Source organism: Perognathus longimembris, chromosome 11 (genome assembly GCF_023159225.1).
Source record: "Perognathus longimembris pacificus isolate PPM17 chromosome 11, ASM2315922v1, whole genome shotgun sequence".
Taxonomy (NCBI): Eukaryota; Metazoa; Chordata; class Mammalia; order Rodentia; family Heteromyidae; genus Perognathus; species Perognathus longimembris.
The window spans coordinates 6875088-6896973 of NC_063171.1; the positions used below are offsets into that span (position 1 = coordinate 6875088).

A 21886-nucleotide genomic window follows, 5' to 3' on the forward strand; every position below is an offset into this window, starting at 1 on the left:
AAATTAAAAAATACACCTGGAGCTGGGCTTAGGTGGCTCATGCCTGTAGTCCTATTTACTCAGGAGATTGTGATCTGAGGATTGCGTTCAAAGCCAACCTGGGCAAGAAAGTCTGTGAGATTCTTATCTCCAATTAACACCAGAAAACTGAAAGTGGTGCTGGGGCTCAAGTGGTAGAGTGCTAGCCTTGTGCTGAAGATCTCAGGGACAGCACCCAGGGCTACAGTTCAAGCCCCATGACTGACATAAACAAACACACCTGCCCATGATAACTTACACAAGTCTCTAGGCATTCTCACACAAACAGTGAGACCAAAGGAGGATATTTTTAGGGGAGGAACCCAAAGGCATACATAACTTCTCTGAACACTTAAAATATAATTTATCAAGGGTCTGGGAATATGGCTTAGTAGTAGAGTGCTTGCCTACAATGCACGAAGCCCTGGGTTCAATTCCTCAGAACCACATAAACAGAAAAATCCAGAAATGGTATTGTAGCTCAAGAAGTAGAGTGCTAGCCTTGAGCAAAATGAAGCTCAGGGACTGTGCTCAGGCCCTGAGTCCAAGCCCCCGGACTGGCAAATACACATATACATATATATTTGAAATGAAATGGAAACATGGGTTGTTTTTTGGTGGTGGTGGTGGTGTTATTTCTTTTTGCTATTGTGTTGGGGATTGATTCATCTTGGCCTTAAAGGGGGAAGGGCGATGAGAGCGCTCCCGAGATGCCGCCCTTCCCCCAGCCCTGGGGCAGTGTGGAAGTGAGCCACACCTATCTCCTTCTGGGTCCGGAACCAGAAGGGATAGCTTTGAGACCATCCCCCACCTTGTGCCAGCGAGCACATGTGCGGGCTTTGCCCAGAGGGTGGTACTATGGGAAGTGATGTTAGCCCATGAGGGAGGTCCTTGGGAGCTGCTCTTGGACAGACAAGCTCGCCAGCCTATCGCCAGCTCATGCTCAATCCTTGTCATCATCACTATATTACTGTGAGCCCCTCCCGAATAAACCAGATTGCTCTTGAAGCTTTCTCCAAGACTCCGTGTGTGCCTGGCTTCCTTCATGGATAAGGAGGGAGGAAAGGTGATCTCATTCGGCTACGTGCACCTGAGGCCTACCCTAACTCCCCCACTCCACCCTGGCTTGCCTACAGGTCGGGCAGCCAGGGGAGAGGGTGAGAAAGGGAGCAAAGATAAGAGAGTAAGCTTAGCATCCCCGCACCAGGGGAGATAAATCTAGCCCGGCACTATTGGAGTTGTTAGTTTTTTTTGTCTTTTGAAGAGGAACAAGGGAAATGCAGAAATGGAAGGAGAAAGGGTTAATAAATGCAGTCATGCTACTCACTAGTCACTATGTGGAAAATCCACTATGCAACTTGTGGGCAGGGACAGGAGGTAGAAAGTGGGGAAAGCAATAGAAGGGGTGACTTATGAAATAGTAACCTCTCTCTATAACAGCTTAATAATAACAATAAAATTATATTTAGAAAAATTTTCACCCTCTCTTTTTTTCCCTTTCTCCTCCTAAGTAGTTACTTAGACTTATGTTCTTTGTTTACACAGAATTATATACATTTATATCTATATATGTATGTACATATGCATATATAAGTATACCTGTACATATACATATGTATGTCTTTACATATATGCACATATATGCATGTGTGTATGTATATACACATATGTGTAGATCTAGCTTCTACATTTGAGTGAACTATATACTTTGTTTTTTATCATGGTTTGTCCTGCTCAGTATGATATTCTCCAATTGCATCTATATACCACATCTTTTCCATTCATGTTGGGCACCTAGGCTGGTTCCATCATTTAGCTATTATGAAGAGTATTTCAATAAACATAGTTAGTCAGGTGTCATGATATACTTCTAAAGAATGAATGACTTAAAGAAAGAAAATACAAAGATAAATGGAAAATGTTTTAAGATCAATGAATAAAGGAAGAACCATCTCAGCCAGATGGAAGCCGTAGCTGCATGGGACCTGTTACTTTTGTTGATTCCCTTCTTTCTTCTCTACCTCCTCCTCCTTCACCTCCTTCTTCTTCCCATATTTCCTTGTCGTCCTTTTTTTTTCCCCCTTCTGCCTTGTCACCCATGAGATAACTTCTCTAAACAAAGCAACTACAGAGCCCAGCAAACCTAACCAAGGGAAGAGGTGGAAACAAGAATAGAGCATTGTCTGTGTCCCTGTTCCAAAGGCAAGGCAGGCTTGGTGGAGAGCACCTGTGGGCACCATCACACTCAACAAAACAAAACAACAACACCAAAAAACAAACCAAAACACTTACACACCAAAAAGCCAAGCCAAACCAAACAAACAAACAAAAAAAAAAAACCGGAATAAAACATTGGCTCCTCAGTCAGCCCTTTGCCATTCTGAAAGGAGAGAAATGCCCCCCCCCCCAAATACAATGAGAGACAAAAACAGGAACAGACAAGAAGTATAACTGAAATCCAGAAGAGATGAAGCAACACTATTAAAACCCACACTCAAATACGTTGGAAAGGAAGTGGTGCTGTGGCTCATGTGGCAGAGTGCTAGCCTTGAGCAAAAAGAAGCCAGGGACAGTGCTCAGGCCCTGAGTCGAAGCCCCAGGACTGGCCAAAAAAACAAAACAAAACAAAAAAACCAAAACAAACGAAACTAAAGCTTAACAGCAAAAGATGCCAGAAAATATTCAAACACTGTTGAATGATGAATGGGTTATGGAAGAAATAGAGTAGACAAGTGTAGGTGGCTAACGCCTGTAATGCCAGCTACTCAAAAAGCTGAGATCTGAGAAGTGGAGTTTGAAGCCAGCCTAAGCCCAGACCCCCAAATCCATGATATTCTACACACACACACACACACACACACACACACACACCCCTGAGTGCAAATAGTATTAGGGTATAAATTAATGGAGACTAAAAAAGCTATGCAAATAATGAAATAAAAATGTTAGCTCTTTGAAAAAATAAGATAAACCCCTATCCAATTTCACCAAAAAGAGAAAGGACTTAAACTAATTAGAGATGAGAATGGAGATATCACAACAAATGTCAAAGAAATCCAAAGGATCAAGAGAGAAAACAGAAGAGGATTTCATTATTACATATGAATACTTGAAAATCTACATTCAAGCTGGGAAATCTAGAAGGAAAATTTCTAGATACAGGTGATTTGACAAAGATTGAAGCAAGAGAATATCACTTGGATTAATAATCTCCTAGCAGCATTATGCTCCCTGTAGCATACCTGGCCTCTACCCCTTGCTAGACACAAGTACCTACATACTTTAGTTATGACCAGAGAAATGCCATATACAAATGTCTATCATTACTCACATTTTACTGGTATTTAGTTTTAATCCTTTAATATTGAAAGTATTTGAAAATAGACAACCAGCTACATAATTTGCTTCTCCTTCTACTATGCACTTGTTGACAATTATCAGGGCCTTGCGCTTGCTAACCAGGCACTCTACCAGAGCTTCCCTTTTCCAAATTATTCTAGCAGTATCAGCGCTTCAACTCAAAGTCTAGCACTTGCTCAGCTTACTTATTCTACCACTGGAGACTACCCCTAGCCCTGGCTTTGTTGCTGGTTATTTTGGAGTAGTTTTGTGGAGTTTGCCAGGGCTGGTTTCAAATCTTGATCCTCTGGATCTCGGGATTTTAGGTAGCTAGTTTGAACTATTCAGTGTAACCTGACAGTGACTACTCTCCCCTCCACCACTGACCCCCTTTGCCTTGGCCAGTCCTGGGGCTTGAACTCAGGGCCTGGGTACTGTCCCTGAGCTTCTTTTGCTCAAGGTTTCAGTACCTGGGATTACAGGCATGAGCCACCAGCACTTGGCCCCTTTTTACAAGAAGCCGAAAGCTATAACACATTCTGTGTTAAGATACCCCTTCCTGAAAAGGTACTCTCAATTTGTGCCAATGTATTCCCTTGATTTTTCTCATAAACTGACTCAGATAAAATATGACATGGTAGGTTTCTCCTATGTTAATTTTCTAATAAACACTGGAAACTTCTTTTCCAACTTTCATATAGTCAATTAGCTGTAGTAAATTATGTTGTAATCCAAACAGATCACACAAACAATGGCTAAACAGAGTATTTATTTCTTGTGTAAAGTATAATTGCAGTTTGGGGGTTTAAGTAGGAAAATCTCTGATCTTATCAACTGCTTTTCTCTTCATCACAGTGGCCTTCTCTGACACAGCTCCCAAGGGTAAATCAGTAATTCAAAGGACATGAGAAATCAGGAGAATCTTTTTCATTACCTGGCCATCACTGGTTTCTATATTGTGCTACATAGCACAATTACAAGGTTCTGACTACAATAAAGGCCAAGAAACATAGGCTAAGTATATACATACACGAAGAAAGAATGGTTTTTGGAAAACATATCCAGTCTCTACTGTGTAGAACTTTTTTGTATGTGCCAGTCCTGGGTATTAAGCCTGGGGCCTGGACACTGACCTTGAGCAGTTTGCATATGGATAGCACTCTATCACTAGAGCTGTAGCTCTACTTCCAAGAACTGTGATTCTCAGATCTCAGACTCCTAAGTAGCTAGGATTACAGGCGTGAGCCACCAGCGCCTGGCTCTACCATGCAGAACTTTCCCTGTGTGAATTTTTTGATGCCTGCTGAGGTGTGACTTCTGGCAAAAGGCTCTTCCACACTTAAAACACTCATAGGGCTTTTCCCCTGTGTGAGTTCTGTGATGTTTAGTGAGGGCTGCCTTCAAGCAAAATGATTTTCCACAATCATTACACTCATAGGGTCTCTCACCTGTGTGAGTTCTTTGATGTATAGTGAGATCTGACTTATGGCAAAATGTTCTCTTACAGTATTTACATTCATGTGGCTTTTCACCAGTGTGAGTTCTCTGATGTGAGCTGAGGTTGGATTTCACACAGAAAGATTTTCCACATTGATTACATTCATAAGGTTTCTCCCCAGTGTGAATTCTCACATGTTTAGCTAGTTCTAACTTCTGGTAGAAAGCTTTCCCACATTCTGCACATGCATAAGGTTTCTCCCCTGTGTGAATGCTCTCGTGCCTCCTGAGGTTTGCCTTCTGGCAAAAGGTTTTTCCACATTGGTTACATACAAAGGGTTTTTCCCCTGTGTGGGTTCTGAGATGCATAGTGAGATTTGACTTCATGCAGAATGTTTTCCCACATTCACTACATTCATAGGGTTTTTCTTTGGTATGAATTCTCTGATGTGTAGTGAGGCCTGACTTCTGACAGAAGGCTTTCTTACACTGTTGACACTCATAGGGTTTCTCTCCTGTGTGAATCCTGTTATGAGTACTAAGGGCTGATTTTTGGTAAAAGCATTTTCCACATTCATAGCATTCATAGGGTCTATCCCCCGTGTGGATTTTTCGATGCATCATAAGGCTTGACTTTTGAGAGAAAGATTTTTCACATTCATTACATGCATAGGGCTTCTCCCCTGTATGTGTTCTCTGATGAACTGTAAGTACTGATTTCCTGAAGAAAGATTTCTTGCATTCATTACATTTATAGGGTTCTTTTCCTGTGTGCATTTTGTGATGTTTAGTAAGGTTAGATAATTTAAAGAAAGCTTTCCCACATAATTTACATTCAAAGGTTTTCTTCCGGACCTGAGTATTTCCTTGGGCAATGGCTGACTCACAGGTTTTCTCATAGCCACTGTACTCACAGGTCTCCATATTAACGCTCTTTTGTGACAATAACAATACCTCTGAGTTGAAGTTTTTCCCTTGTCCACTATATTCAAAATGCTGTTGTCCAGTGGTACTCTTGTGATTTTGCTCAAGAAGTGTACAGTATGTAAAAGATTTCCCAGTTGTACTACAATCTGCAGATTTCCTTCCAGAACAGGTCTCTTTGAGCACATTACAGAGAAGCATGTCTTCATATATGTTAAACTCCTGAGGGCTCCTTCCTGAAAAATTTCCATTATTTATAAGCACGTTCGAAATTTGTTTTAAGCTCAAGCTAAATGTTTTCCCTCGTTCAGCTCTTTCCTCAGTTGATTTGTTGGTGTTGCCAGGAACTTGCCACAAGTGTCTATTATGACCTTTTTGGTTTTTCTCAACTAGGTCTTCAAGTCTCTGAATCTCTAAAATGAAAGGAAAACAAAACAAAACATAACCATGAAGCATTTTTAGAATGTTCATGTAAAGGTAAAGAAGTTTCTTCTTGGGCTGGGGATATGGACTAGTGGCAAGAGTGCTTGTCTCGTGTACATGAGGCACTGGGTTCGATTCCCCAGCACCACATATACAGAAAAACGGCCAGAAGTGGCGCTGTGGCTCAAGTGGCAGAGTGCTAGCCTTGAGCAAAAAAGAAGCCAGGGACAGTGCTCAGGGCGAGTCCAAGCCCCAGGACTGGCAAAAACAAAAAAAAGTTTCTTCTTATCACTGTGACATAAGATATTTTGAAAATCAATGAGTATTGGAAATAAGAATATGGCTTTTTTTTTTTTTTTTTTGCCAGTTCCAGGGCTTGAATTTAGGGCCTGGGCCCTGTCCCTGTTAGCACTTTACCACTTTACCCACATTTCTGGCTTTATCTGTTTATGTGGTACTGGGGAATGGAACCCAGGGCTTTATGGATGCTAGGCAAGCACTCTACTGCTAAGCCACATTGCCAGCCGGATATGACTCTTCTTATTGACTTCATAAAACAAATCACATAATTATAGTTACATTAGAATATAATAAATTATGTGTATTTTTCAAGCTTGTTCAGTATTTTTTCAACTTTTCTATTCTGAAGAATATTTAGTAGTTGCATGTATTTATTGCCTAGTTGTGGTTCTCAGCTGAGGGTTATCAGATACTGTCCCAATTTCTCCTCTACTCTATTGTTAGACAAAGGAAGGTATCTCATTGCTGATAATTTCAATATGTGGTTTGAAGATTGGGCAGTTTTTATGGATTCCCTATTTGCACATCCAATAAAGCCATTTATTTGTCTGGAAGGATCATGGTTTATAGGCAAGTTTTATATTTAGTTTGCTGAGTTTTCATATTTCCCTGGGGAACAACTTAGGAGTTTAGGAGTGTGCAAATTAAAAGAAAAATTTTTTCTTCTCTATGTTGAAAAAAAAATGCTTCAGATTACTAATCTAACTCATACTCTGCTTGTCATAATCAGGTATAAGAAACCTGGGCAACCTCTAATCAACCAGCTGATCTAAAGGCTTTAATTTTGCACTCTAAGCTTGCCTACCACCTTTTTCTTAAAAAAAAAAAAAATATATATATATATATATATATATATATAGTTAAGGTGATGTACAGAGAGGTTAGTTACATACATAAGGTAGTGAGTACATTTCTTGTCCAACTTATCTCCTCCCTCATTTTCCTCCCATCTTCCTTCTTCTCCAGTTCCCCCTACCCCGAGTTGTAGTTTACAATATATTGTTGTGTAAGTATCGCTGTTGCATTAGTTCACCCTTTGTCCTTTATCTCACCATTCTGATGTTCTCTTTCTCTTCTCTAATTCAGATAAAAACATATAACAATACCCAGGGCACCAAAATCAAATACAGTGACAAGAGGGGCTAAACCACAGGAAAGAAAAACTCAAGTACATTAAAAATAACAACCATGAAGAACCACTTGTTTCCATATCTTGTAGTTCATTTTGCTTAGCATCATCTCATATTATTATATGTACATAGGCATTGAGCTATTGTGATCCTCTGCTAGGACTATCCTAGATATTGTTACCAATGAGGGAAAACATAGAGTCTGTGTTTCTTTGGGTCTGGCTCACTTCACTTAGCATGATTTTTTTAAAGTCCATTTCCTTACAAATGGAGCAATGTCATTTTACCAACTTTGAAAAATGTTTTCTGGGGGCTGGGAATATGGCCTAGTGGTTGCCTGGTATACATGAGGCCCTGGGTTCAATTTCTCAGCACCACATATATAGAAAATGGCCAGAAGTGGCACTGTAGCTCAAGTGGCAGAGTGCTAGCCTTGAGCAAAAAGAAGCCAGGGACAGTGCTCAGGCCCTGAGTTCAACCCCCAGGACTGGCAAAAAACCAAAACCAACCAAACAAATAAAAGCAGATCTCTGGTAAAAAAAAAAAAAAAAAGAAAGAAAAAGAAAAAAAGAAACGTACCACTTACGTATGAAACTGTAACTCCTCTGTACATCACTTTGACAATAAATAATAAAAAATAAAATGATTCCATTTAAAAAAAAAAAGAAAAATGCTTTCTGGCTCCTTTTGAACCAACAGCCCAATGTTTCACACTCTAGTCCCTGGTACATGCAAGTCTCCTTCATAATTCACTGTTTTGGAAAGCTTTTGTCTTATGTGTTCAATTTCCATGTATTTCATAAAAAATGGAATCTCTTGTTCTTTCCTCATTCTCTTTCTTGTTTCAGGATGGCTTTCACCAAAAGAATAGTTTCCACAAACAGAAAAAGGAAATGGTAAATTTGAACAGATATAAAACCTATGGTTCACTTCACTTGAGACACAGAATATTCTGGTTTTCTCTGAAGTATACCACTTCTTTTCATGTTCCTGTATTAGATCCGCCTCAATTTCATGATTTATGATGTTATGGTGCAAAAACTTCACTCCTGGACTTCTTTTCTCATCTCCTTATCAACTGTAGATGACTTCCTCTACAAATATGACTTTAAATAACAAATTTGTATTACTGACAGTGACCATTCACCTTGCTATTTCAGAGATGGAACCCAGGAGGTCCTATCTCCTGCACAGGCTACTTACCAGTGAACACTATTCCCAGCCTCATCTTTTCTTCAGTCTAGATTTTATACATACATATAGATTACATGTCAAAATTGGAAAAGAGATTAAATCCAACTAGGCCAAAGTAAATAATAATTCCCCCCTAAAACTGCTTTATCTGACCATCTGTCTCACTGATTACAAATACTCATTTTAGCTCTAATCTAACCACTTGTGATGGTCAATTTTGATTGTTAACTTGACTTGACAAAAAAACACCTAGAATAACACAGACCTCTGGGTGTGTCTAAGGGCACTTCCAGAAAGGAGCAGATTGTTCTGCATGTTGGTGTCACTATATCTAAGGCCTAGATGAAATGAAAGGATGAGGAAAAAAGGCATCTAGTGCAAGCTATCTTGCTCTTTCTGCTTCCTGGCTATCATAAGTTCAACTGCTTCTGTTCTGCCACTTCCTTTCTGCCATAATAGAATAAAACCCATGACTGGAATTTTTCCTTTCTTAAGTTGTTTTTCTTAGGTTATCTTGCCACAGGCAGGGGACAGGCATGGGAAATCTTCTAACATAATCAACATGTATGTTATTGTTTCTCGCTCAACAGAATGTAAACTCCATTAAAAAAAGGACATTATTTTGATCACTGCTGTTGTAAGTACAGCTATAAAATTATTAGTGCTTAAAACCTATGTGTTGGAGTACTGATATAATAACTTCAGGTCTATAAATGTCTAAAAAATTAGCAGATGAAAATGGAGAAAAACAGAGCAACTGAAAACGTATATAGCAAAGAAAACAATCTAACAGGGAAGGTGGGGATAAATACTACAAAATATTGGGATAGATCTAACAAACAATTTGAAATAAATTTAACAACTTAGGGTAAATATAACAAAATATTAAGCAAAATAAAAGGTGGAGATACATGAGTCAAGAGCCCTCAATGGGTACTATACAAAATGCAAATTTTAATACAAGCAGTCCAGAGAGATCAGTATTAACAACATCTGCTCAGCTTTCCTCATTCCTGGCCTCCTTGCCCAGTATATACAGACTGACCTGAGAATCTCTGGTTTGGGGGTTCTTTGACAATCCATGGCTCTGCTCCTTGCTCCAATTTGAAAATCACCTCAGGTTTAGTCATGAAATTCCCTGTTAATGAGATATAATATAGGATTTTGCCAAACTATTAACTCAGGTCTTGTGAAGAACACTAACAACTCACCTTAAGGAGCTAGTGCAGAAGCCAATTTGAACCTTTTGTGAAAGAGAACTGACACATTCATCATTGTCTGGAATTTTATATCAAAATAGCATTTAACATTACAATGATTCCTATGTTTACCAACAAAGAAAATGTGTCTTCTGGGAGTTACTGGAGGTTTTACTCACCCACTGACAGCAGGCTGCTGTAGGTTTCCAGCATCACATCCCTGTACAGGGTCCTTTGAGCACTGTTCAGGTCCTGCCACTCTTCCCAGGTGAAGTACACAGACACGTCCTCAAATGATATCAATTCCTGTAACAGAACATTTCCCCCTAACCCAAGTGATCACATTTGGTCACAAGAACAACAATCTGGGAGTGTACTCCTCTGTGTGTGTGTGTGTGTGTGTGTGTGTGTGTGTGTGTGTGTGTGTGAATGGCTTATATAGGATCAGGTTCTATACTCTAAATAATGGGACAAAGGAAAATCATAGAATAGTCTTGCCACTGTTAAATTACAAAGGTTGCCTCATAAATCTAAAATTAAGATAGGTATAGTTACAGAATTCACCTCAAGGTATTTAATCAAGAATATTCACTCTCATGGGGCTGGGGATATGGCCTAGTGGCAAGAGAGCTTGCCTCGTATACATGAGGCCCTGGGTTCGATTCCCCAGCACCACATATACAGAAAACGGCCAGAAGTGGCGCTGTGGGTCAAGTGGCAGAGTGCTAGCCTTGAGCAAAAGGAAGCCAGGGACAGTGCTCAGGCCCTGAGTCCAAGGCCCAGGACTGGCCAAAAAAAAAAAAAAAAAGAATATTCACTCTGGGGTTGGGAATATGGCCTAGTGGTAAAGTGCTCATCTCATATACATGAAGCCCTGGGTTCGATTCCTCAGCACCACATATATAGAAAAAAGCTGGAAGTGGTGCTATGGCTCAAGTGGCAGAGTGCTACCCTTGGGCAAAAGGAAGCCAGGGACAGTGATCAGGCCCTGAGTTCAAACCCCAGGATTGGCAAAAAAAAAAAAAAAAAAAAAACACCAAAAAAACCCCCAAGAATATTCACTCTAGGGCTAGGAATGTATGGTTGGTTGCCTAGCATGCATGAAGCCCTGGGTTCAGTTCCTCAGTACCACATAAACAGAAAAGGCTGGAAATGGTATGTGGCTCAAGTGATAAGAGTGCTAGCCTTGAGCAAAAAAGAAGCTCAGGGACAGTGTCCAGGCCCTGAGTTCAAGCCCTAGGACTGGCAAAAAAAGAATATTAACTCTGCTGGGAATGTGGCTTAGTGGTTGAGTGCTTGCCTAGTATGCATGAAGCCCTGGGTTCAATTCCTCAGTACCACATAAACAGAAAAGGCTGGAAGTGGTGTGTGGCTCAAGTGGTAGAGTGCTAGCCTTGAGCAAAAGAAGCTCAGAGACAGAGTCCAGGCCCTGAGTTCAAGTCCCCCAAGACTAGCATAAAAAAAAATCACTCTGAATGATGAAAGGTCAAGATTCATTGTATCCAGGCTGGGAATATGGCCTAGTGGCAAGAGTGCTTGCCTCGTATACCTGAAGCCCTGGGTTCATTCCTCAGTACCACATGTACAGAAAAGGCTAGAAGAGAGGTGCTTTGGCTCAAGTGGCAGAGTGCTCGCTAGCCTTGAGCAAAAAAAAGCCAGGGACAATACTCAGGCCCTGAGTCCAAGCACCAGGACTGGCAACAAAAAAAATTCATTGTATTCATATACTACTTTGTTGAATGGTACTTCCTTTGTACAACTACTTACTAAAATTAAAAAAAAAAAGAATACTCATTTCTTGGCCGGGGGCGGGGGGGGGGGGGTGCGGGACGGACTCATGCACACTAGTACAGGAGCTTGAACTCAGGGCTCTTAGCTTTTTGCTCAAGGCTGGTTTTCTACCTTTATTTTATTTATTTATTCATTTATTTTTTGCCAGTCCTGGGCCTTGGACTCAGGGCCTGAGCACTGTCCCTGGCTTCTTTTTGCTCAAGGCTAGCACTCTGCCACTTAAGCCACAGCGCCACTTCTGGCCGTTTTCTATATATGTGGTGCTGGGGAATCAAACCCTGGGCTTCTTGTATATAAGCACTCTTGCCACTAGGCCATATTTCCAGCCCCGGTTTTCTACCTTTAGAGCCTCTCTCCACTTCCAGCTTTTTACTGGTGAGTTGGAGATAAGTCACTTGGATTTCTCAGCCTGCTGAGTAGCTAGAATTACAGGTGTGAGCTACCAGCACCCAAAGTATTCTTAAAGCACTTTTAAACTTTTTAGACAATTGTTAATGTTATTTATAAGTCTTTATTTTAAACATCCTTTTTCAGGTTTGTTTTTGTTTTTGTTTTTTGTCAATTCTGGGGCTTGAACTCTGAGCCTGGGCACTGTCTCTGAGCTCTTTAGTTCAAGGCTACTGCTCTACCACTTTTAGCCACAGTGCCACTTCTGGTTTTCTCTGATGGTTAACTGGAGTCTCACAGACTTTCCTGCCAGGCTGGATTTGAACTGTGATCCTCAGATCTCAGATTCCTGAGTAGCTGAGATTACAGATGTGAGCAACTGGTGCCTGGCTAGACATCTCTTTTGGTATTTATTTTTCCTTTAATAAGCTAAGCTGTGGGAGGCAATTTGATTCTCTAATTTACTGTTGTTAATCCCTCCCCTAGTGCCAAAGACCAGACTTTTTGCCATCATTAAGTCTTGATAACCTGAACATGATCCTAGAGCCATTTTCACCCAGATTGGAGGGGGCAGCACTTCTACTCATGGCTCAGAGGAATTATAATTGGTGTAAACAAGTCCTTGATGTGTATGAAGGACTGCTGTGATTGGTGCAACACCCTTGCCATACCCTTCTGTCTATATAAAGCCAAAAGATACCCTTACCTTGGAAGCTACCCAGGAGACATCTGCTGTGATTTACCTGGTATTAGAACCTTAGGCTCAATAAAAGGCTTCTCTCCAGTGGTCTTGTTTTGTTTGTTTTACCAGTCCTGGGGCTTGAACTCAGTGCCTGGACACTGTCCCTGAGCTTCTCTTGCTCAAGCTCCTTTTGCTAGCACCTACCACTAGAGCCACAGTGCAACTTTTTTTTCTGTTTATATGGTACTGAGGAATTGAACCCAAGGCTTCATGCATGCTAGGCAAGCACTCTACCACTAAGCCACATTCCTAGCTCTCTCTAGTGGTCTTTATCTTCCTACTTTTATCAGCAGAGGAGGCTGAGTTGGTGAAACAAAGAGAGCAAAGAGCTGGTCTCTGGTGGCTCACACTTGTAATCCTGGCTACTCAGGACACTGAGATCTGAGGATCACTGTTCAAAGCCAGGCCAGGCAGGAAAGTCTGTGAGACTCTTATTTCCAATTAACCACCAGAAAACCAGACATGGAGCTGTGGTTCTAAGAGGTAGAGCACAAGAGCTCAAGGTATAGCAACTAGGCCCTGAGTTCAAGCCCATGACGAACTAAAGAAAAGAGAAGGACCATGAAAGTGGTAGTAGATAGTTAACTGCAATGAAGGTGACAATGATGACAAAAGTGGTGACAACAGTGACAGTGGCAATGAGAGCTGAAGAGTGCTAGCGAGGACCAGAAAAAGAGGGAAGAGAGGCGGTGACAGAAATTACAAGGGACAGCAGTAATAGGAAGCTGAGTAACAGCAGACAGCCAAGGTTAAAGGCAGAAGCCAGAAGAGCCATACGGCAAACTGCTGTCCTGACTGCAGTTCCAGAGAGTTTGTACGTCTTAAGACTTAATAGCTGGGCTGGGGATATGGCCTAGTGGCAAGAGTGCTTGCCTTGAATACATGAAGCCCTGGGTTCAATTCCCCAGCACCACATATACAGAAAATGGCCAGAAGTGGTGCTGTGGCTCAAGTGGCAGAGTGCTAGCCTTGAGCAAAAAAGAAGCCAGGGACAGTGCTCAGGCCCTGAGTCCAAGGCCCAGGACTGGCAAAAAAAAAAAAAAAAAAAAAGACTTAATAGCCTCACACATATAATGAAGCTCTGGTTTCAACTCCTCAGTACCACATAAGCACATAGCTCTATTTTGTACTGTAAAGTTGCACTGTACTGAAAAGCAAAGATGTTTTACTGTTCTTATATTTACCTATTATGGGGCAACAGAAGTTTAGTTATATATGAAGAAGCAAATACATCAGACTAATGAAACTACATGTAGAGTAATGTGTAGGTGAATGAATGAACTTACATCATATAAATATTGGGGAAAAAAATCTCCTCATGCTTACATTTGTGAGAAGCAGAAGCAAAATATTTTTAATTATGCCACAGCAGTCTCTTCTTAATAAGGCATGTCCTTAGAGAACTTACAAACCTAGAATCTGACCTTAAATAGTAGGAGTATTACTTTTTTTTTTTTTTGCCAGTCCTGGGGCTTGGACTCAGGGCCTGAGCACTGTCCTTGGCTTCTTTTTGCTTAAGGGTAGCACTCTGTGAGCCACAGCACCACATCTGGCTTTTTCTATATATGTGGTGCTGAGGATTGAATCCAGGGCTTCATGTATACAGGGCAAGCACACTACCACTAGGCCATATTCCCAGCCCCATGAAGTAGTATTATCACCTAAAATACCCAACTCCAGCTCACTGTTGCAGGGGAAAAGAAAAGTACTCAAATCTATCCCACTCTATCCATCATCACCCACCTAAAGGGAACAGAAAATAAACCGAGAAACACTTCCTACAGCTTAGTCCAAAGGCTCACAAAAAGAATGAGACCTGGTTACAAGAATATCTGTGTCCTGACAAAATTCTCAGGTTGAAACCTAATACCAATTTGTTAGAATAAGAAAACTATAAAGCTAACAAAAACATAATCTTTCTGGGACCAGGTGGCTCACAGCCCTATCAAACCCAGCCTAACCAGAAAATATTTTGAGGCTTTTTTTTTTTTGCCAGTCCAGAGGCTAGAACTTGGGGCTTAGGCACTGTACCTGAGCCCCTCTGTGCTCACGGTTAGAGCCCTACCACTTGATCCACAGTGCCACTTCTAGCCTTTTCTGTTTCTGTGGTACTGAGGAATCAAACCCAGGGCTTCAGAATGCTAGGCAAGTACTCTTAATACTAAGCCACATTCCCAGCACAATTCTGTGAGACACTTATCCTCAATAAACTACTCAGAAAAAGCTGGAAGTGGTGTTATAGCTCAAGTGGTACAGTGCTAGCTTTGAGCAAAAGAAGCTCAGGGACAGTGCCTAGGCCCTGAGTTCAAACCCCAGGACTGCCCCCCCCCAAAAAAAAAAATCAAGAGGGGCTAGGAATGTAGCCTAGTTGCAGAGTGTTTGTCTAGCATGCATGAAGCCCTGGTTTCAATTCCTTAGTACCACGTAAACAGAAAAAGCTGGAAATGGCTCCGTGGCCCAAATGGTAGAATACCAGCCTTGGGCCAAAAGAAGCTGGGTTCAAGCCCCAGGACTGGCCAAAAAAAAAGAGAGAGAGAGAGAAAGTAAAGTCAATAAAAAGAACCAGCTGGTGCCAGTGGCTCATGTCTATAATCCTAGCTACAGGAGGCGGAGATCTGAGGCTCATGGCTCAAAGCCAGCCCAGGCAAGAAAGTCAGTGATACTGTTATGTCCAATTAACCACCATAAAACCAGAAGTGGTGCAGTGGCTCAAGTGGTCGAGTGCTAGCCTTGAGCTGAAGAGCTCAGGTACAGTGTCCAGGCCCAGAGTTCAAACCCCCAGAACACCCCCACCTAAAAAAAAAAAAAAAAAGACTATAATTTAGGTGATTGAGAAATCTTAAAACAACTGAAATGAAACACAAGTGGTTACAGTCCAAAAAAGCTATACAAATGCTTGCCATAAAACACAATATTCTGTACAACCTGCGTGCAGTTAAATGGGGAGGTACACGCAGATGGCTGCTAAGGACCTGTGGTCAACTAAACCCTCCAAACATTCTAAGGTTTTCACTACATTTATGTGACCAGATGGTGTATCTTCTATGTATGATCTATTCTCAGGTACTATTCAACTCATGTAAAAAATGTGACATCAGAACAGCCAGAGACAAATTTCTCTGGGTTGTAAGGTAACAATCTGCATATATATTTGCCAGCTCTGGGGCTAGAACTCTGGGCCTGGATATTGTCCCTGAGTGTCTTTTGCTCAAGGCTAGCACTCTACCACTTGAGCCACAGCACCACTTCTGGCTTTTTCTACGTATGTAGTACTGAGGAACTAAACCCAGGGCTTCATATATGCCAGGCAAGCACTCCACCACTAAGCTACACTCCTGGCCCTGACAATCTGCATATATATATGTCAGCATTTATCAACATTTACCATTTACTTCTAAATGAACTTTGCTTCTTTTTTTCTTTTACTTTTCTTTCTCGTGTGGGTTGTCGGGATTGAATTAGGACCCGGGTGATCGCCCAGCACTACCTCCCATTTCCAGGTGGGTATTTGAAGATAGAGTCTCACATACTTTTGCTACTTGGGTTGGCTTTGAACTGTGAGCCTCTTCCAGCTTTGAGGTGCTAGGATTACAGGCATGAGTCACCATTTCCTAATTATTTCTACCTTTTCAGTGATAGCCCTCATAAAATGCTTAAAATGCATGAAAAACAACTCACCAGAGACATACTCATATTTTGGTGCTCTTGGAAACAGAGTTCTGTGCAAGCTGGGAGAACTGTGAGTGAAGTGAAGTCATGAGAACTGGGAGTAGCTTGTTGCTCACTTTTCCCACTCAAAGCTTTCTGCACATGAGCTAGAAAACACAAAAAGGAAAACTTGAAATTGAAAAAGCTTCTCTGTAGAATAGTCCTTCACATTTCAACAAGGGGCAATAAATAAAATACCTGACTGAAAACTTAGAATACTTGATAATAATACAACATACAATTTAATTATGGATTAATATTACTTACTGACTTAGCAACAATCATATTACCTGAAAATATAATTTAACTGGGAGAGTGCTAGGGAAGGGGTGATATCCAAAAGGAAACATACTCTTTACCTGACTTACATAACTATAACCCCTCAGTACATCACCTTTATAAAAAAAAAAGTATTTTGAAATAATAATTAAAAACTTATATATGTATACATCACAATCATTTAAAACTGTTAGGTTGGGCTGGGAATATGGCCTAGTGGTGTTAGGGCTGACCTGAAAACTGGAGTAACTAAATATAAGTTTCAGTGTTAAAATTATAACAGCTTCTAAATCCGGGTGATGACTCCATGAGAGGGCTGCACCCCCACCCATGAGACTAGTTTCTTAATAGTTTGACATTTTAAAATGTAGGCAGCACTTGTTCACCTCTATATCTGGGTAACAACCATTGTTAACAAACAGTAAAAAACGATCATAGTCATAGACTAAAGAAATAACCATAATAGTAGTAGAAATTCCATGGTAACTATTGGGTTGGTTTACTTATGAATGAGTATGGATTGTTTTAGCCTGCTCAAGCTTGCTTAGTGGTAATGGGAAAACATGGTTGCAATTGTTAAAATAAAGCTGGTACTAGGTCAGCCTGACTGCAATATTCTGCTTCTGTAAATGGCTTGCTTAACCCATTTGTGACTTGCTCTAACCCCTGCACTAACCCCCTGCATCAGTGCTTCGTGACCACCTGTTGTCAGTTTCTGATATAGAGGCTAGTTCCTGTTATCAAAGCCAAAATAGGTAACCTGAAAGGGTAGATAGCCAATAGAAATAGGACAAGACTTGCTTGCTAAATGCCATCCAATCAAGTATCTGCCAAGTTGGAAATACCCTGCCCCTGTTGCAATCACAATAAAAACCCTGCCTATCTGAGGGTCAGAACTCTCAATCCAGATCCGCTGCTTCGGTTACGGTTGGGAATCCAGGCTGAGCTTGCAATAAAGACTCACGTGCGTTTGCATCGGTATCAGCTCCCTGGTGGTCTTTGGGGACTGGATATCTAGGCATAACAGTGGCAAAGTGCTTGCCTCATATACATGAAGCACTGGGTTCGATTCCTCAGCACCACACATATAGAAAAAAGCAGGAAGAAATCGCGCTGTGGCTCAAGTGGTAGAGTGCTATCCTTGAGCAAAAAGAAGCCAGGGACAGTGCTCAAGCCCTGAGCTCAAGCCCCAGGACTGGCACAAAACAAAACAAAACTGTTAGGTTCATTAAAGTAGGTAGCTGCCACTCTGTATTCGGGCAGGAGAGAAAGTTTATTGTGCTGACCTGCTCACAAGTTCAAGATGCACGAGGTGGACAAGAGAGGGAGTCACCCCAGGGGATGTCTTATGTGTAGGGGGGGTGGGGTGGGGAATAGGAATGTACTACCAGGTGGATTAGGATGTGACCTCAGGGAAGGAGGAGGTAACTGCCTCTGGGTATGCGGGTTACCCAGGTAACTGGGTGGAGACTTACTCAGGTGGGGGAGCCCTCCCGGAGAGCCCTCCCGGAGAGGACCTTACAAAACAAAGGAACATTTTACTGTTAATAAAATTAGTATTATATCCAGGTGCCAGTGGCTCACGATGGTAATCCTAGCTACATGGGAGGCTGAGTTCTGAGGATTGTGTCTCAAAGCCATCCCAGGCAGAAAAGAGAAGAAAAGTTCATGAGACTCTTATCTTTAATAAAACACGTGGAAAAAGCTGAAAGTGGAGCTGTGGCTTAAGTGGTAGAGCCTTGAGCACAATTCATCAGCAAAATGATGCAAGTGGAGGTGTGGCTTAAGTCTAGAGTAATTGCCTAGCATGCATGAACTCCTGGGTTTGATTCCTCAGTACCACATAAACAGAAAAGGACACAAGTGGCCCTGTGACTCAAGTCATGGAGTGCTAGCCTTAAGCAAAAGAAACTCAGGGACAGTGCCCAGACCCTGAGTTCAAGCCCCAGGACTGACAAAAACAAAAAAAGGTAAGGAAGAGCCAGGCTCCAGTAGCTCACATCTGTAATCTTAGTGCTCTTATGAGGGTGAGATCTGAAGACTGCTGTGGAAGGCAGCCTAGGCAGGAAAGTCCGTGAGGCTCTTATCTCCAATAAATTACCAAAAAAAGGAATTGGGGGGAGAGGGGGAGGAAGGGAGGAAGGAAAGAAGGAAGGATAGAAAATGGCAGCTATGGCTCAAGTGGTAGAGTGCTAGCAAAAGAAGCTCCACCAGCAAAAGAAAAAAAAAAGCTAAGAGCAAGAATTAAAACCCTAGTACTTCTGGGCGCTGGTGGCTCATGCCTGTAACCCTAGCTACTCAGGAGGATTGTGGTTCAAAGCCAGCCTAGGCAGGAAAGTCAATGAGACACTTATCTCCAATTATCCACCAGAAAACCAGAAGTGGTGGCGCTGTGGCTTACGTGGTCGAGTGCTAGCCTGGAGATCAATAGCTCAGGGACAGCAAGCACCCAGGCCCAGAGTTCAAGCTCCAGGACTGGCCCCCCCCAAAAAATGGTTTTAATTATTTTATGTCCTACAAAAGTCTGTTCATAAAATATGTTGTAAGCTGGGCTCCTATGGCTCATACCTGTAATCCTACTCAGGAGGCTGAGATGGGAGGATCAGGGTTCAAAGCCAACCAGGGCAAAAAAAATCCCATTCCTGTGAGACTCATCTCCAATGAACCACTCAAAAAATGCAAGTGGTGCTGTGGCTCAAAGTGGCAGAGTACTAGCTTTGAGCAAGAGCTCACAGCACCCAGGTCCTGAGTTCAAGTCCAAGGGCTGTTAAAAAAAAAAAAGTTCGGCTCCTGAGGGCAGGGAGACCCAGAGTTTTTATACAAACTGGTTCCATACAAAAATAGGCATTAATCAGCTATACTAACTTCAACTTCTGACCAGGTGGGCAATTCCTTTCTAGTTGTGCAGAAATTGGCATCATGTTACCACCCCTTTCTGGTATTTTTTAAATGCCCACTGGGAATGTGGCTTAGTGGTAGAATGCTCACTTAGCATGCAGGAAGCCCTGGGTGGGGGGAGTGAGGGGTCCATTCCTCAGCTCCACAAATATAGGAAAAGCAGGCAGTGGCACTGTGGCTCCAGAGGTAGAGTGCTAGCCTTGAGCAAAATAAGCCTGGGGCAGTGCTCAGGCCTAGAGTCCAAGACCCAGGACTAGGGAAAAAAAAGCCTGTGGGCTTGGCTACAGATTCAGATAGCACTACATAATCAGCTCCCAACCCACATTCCAGCAACAGCCCCCACCAGGCCACTTTCAGGCAACAGAATAGTGGAAAAGTGCCTTCTTAGGGAGGGTGCTTATCTACCACAGTCCCACCTAATCTGCTCCCAACCCACATTCCAGCAACAGCCCCACTAGGCCACTTTCAGGCAACCAAATGCTGGAAAAGTGCCTTAGCAGGGAGGTTATTTTATTTACTTCAGTCCTCCGAGCACTATCTTTGTATACTAGGTCTGGTATAAAATCATAAATCAAACTGGGAGTAGTAGGCAGGCAGGCTACAATGAGGAAAAAGAAACATTGGAAATACAGCTGGGGGGGGGAGGGGAGATGAGGGAGGAGCTAACAAGTTATACAAGAAATGTACCCAGTGCCTTATATATGAAACTGTAACCCCTCTGTACATCACTTTGACAATAAATATTTTTTTAAAAAAATACAGCTGTCACTACAGTAAGACTCTACACATACTTCACAATTACTTTCTGGGACATTCAAGTCGGGTGCTGGGGGCATTTGCTACTATTAATATGCTCACCTTATAGATGGGTAAAATTGGTATCACACAGGTTAGTAACAGAAAACTTATGTCAGAGCTGGTATTGAACTCACACCGCACATCTCACAGGCTCTGCAGCCTGGTCCCTCAACCCTCAGAGAAAGCAGCTCCATTTGCGGGGATCGTGGAACCAGCTTTTGTACATGTGTAGTCACACACCGGGCTTCGCAGCGGTACATTATCTTTTTGAGCAAGCAATCATGGAAGCGGACCGCGTGGCCCCTTCCCCATTCCTGGACCTGAGGATGCTACCCCGGTCAGCAACCTCTGTCAGCTGCAGATCAGGTCTCCGAGGCCGAGAGCCACTGAGGCTTCTGCTTCTGCCCCCACCCAGGTCCCAGAGAGGTCCTCAGGACCGTTCCTTCTTGCAACTTTCACTAACCTTTTGGAACACAGAATGCGACACCACCGCCCGGGACAGATTCAGCTTCTACGGAATTCGTAGGCAAGATGGCACGGAGTCGGAACCGAAAACACGCGCACGCGCACAAGAAACGCGGAAAAGCCAATCCCTCGGCTCCTTGTTATGACGTGTCTGGTGGGGAAACTACATTTCCCACAAGACTTTGAGTTCCCGCTTAAACCAAGACAGTCCAGCTACCTTAGACCCAAGACTTGGATTAGCGCTAATCTCTACCCATGTGACCAGAGCTGTTGGTTAGTGCTTCTTTATTAAATTCCTAGCTCCCCAGGCGGCTGAGTTCTGCGGATCTGGGTTGGAAGCCAGCCTGAGCAGAAAAGTCAGTTGTAATCTGGAGGTCAGATCTGGCCAGCACCATCATTGGCCACATGGCAAATTGTAGTATCTAGCATCATGTTTTGATGGGTGTGCCTGGATTTCTACAGGATGGGAATATTCCTGGGTGTGTTCCTGAATCCCAAGAGACAGGAGTGGGCACATGGCCTATAGGTTACTGAACCTGTCAGTCAAGTGCTTGGGACCCAGAGTTTCCTGTGACCCAGCCCCCTGTCCTGACCCTGGCGCTATTAGGCCATGCCACCTGTCTCCATGTCTGCCGTCCTGTGTTCTGTCTCCTGGCTTAGCTCTCATCCCCAGGGCGTCCCAAGTCAGCTCTCCATTGGAGCTGAATTGGTTTGTTGGTATCATTTTTGTTCTTTCTTCCCTCTCTGACCTGTTTCCTGATAGTGTTAAGGGCATGTGTGGGCTGCAAGAATTACTTAGAAATCTTCCGGAAGTAAGTCTCTGTCTCTGCCCTGTTTTGTATTATATGTTTTTC

The 21886-nt window shown here is 42.4% G+C and overlaps 1 protein-coding gene across 1 annotated transcript; it reads right to left on the reverse strand.

The window, feature by feature from the left end:
- Window positions 1-4524: 4524 nt before the first annotated feature.
- Window positions 4525-21097, reverse strand: LOC125359693 (zinc finger protein 883-like). The gene is made up of 5 exons (XM_048357541.1): window positions 21031-21097; window positions 16563-16699; window positions 10144-10270; window positions 9811-9903; window positions 4525-6131 (listed from the first exon to the last, which is right to left on the reverse strand). The coding sequence occupies exons 2-5, from the start codon at window positions 16575-16577 to the stop codon at window positions 4576-4578; spliced, it is 1791 nt and encodes a 596-aa protein (XP_048213498.1). The 5' UTR covers window positions 16578-16699; window positions 21031-21097; the 3' UTR covers window positions 4525-4575.
- Between the last annotated feature and the right edge of the window lie 789 nt (window positions 21098-21886).

Excerpts from the sequence above, each read along its gene's own strand:
- LOC125359693 (XM_048357541.1), bottom strand. Across the intron at positions 9,904-10,143 it reads CAGCAGCCTGCTGTCAGTGG|GGAATTTCATGACTAAACCT; the intron begins GTGAGTAAAACC and ends TCTCATTAACAG. Across the intron at positions 6,132-9,810 it reads CCCAAACCAGAGATTCTCAG|AGATTCAGAGACTTGAAGAC; the intron begins GTCAGTCTGTAT and ends CTTTCATTTTAG.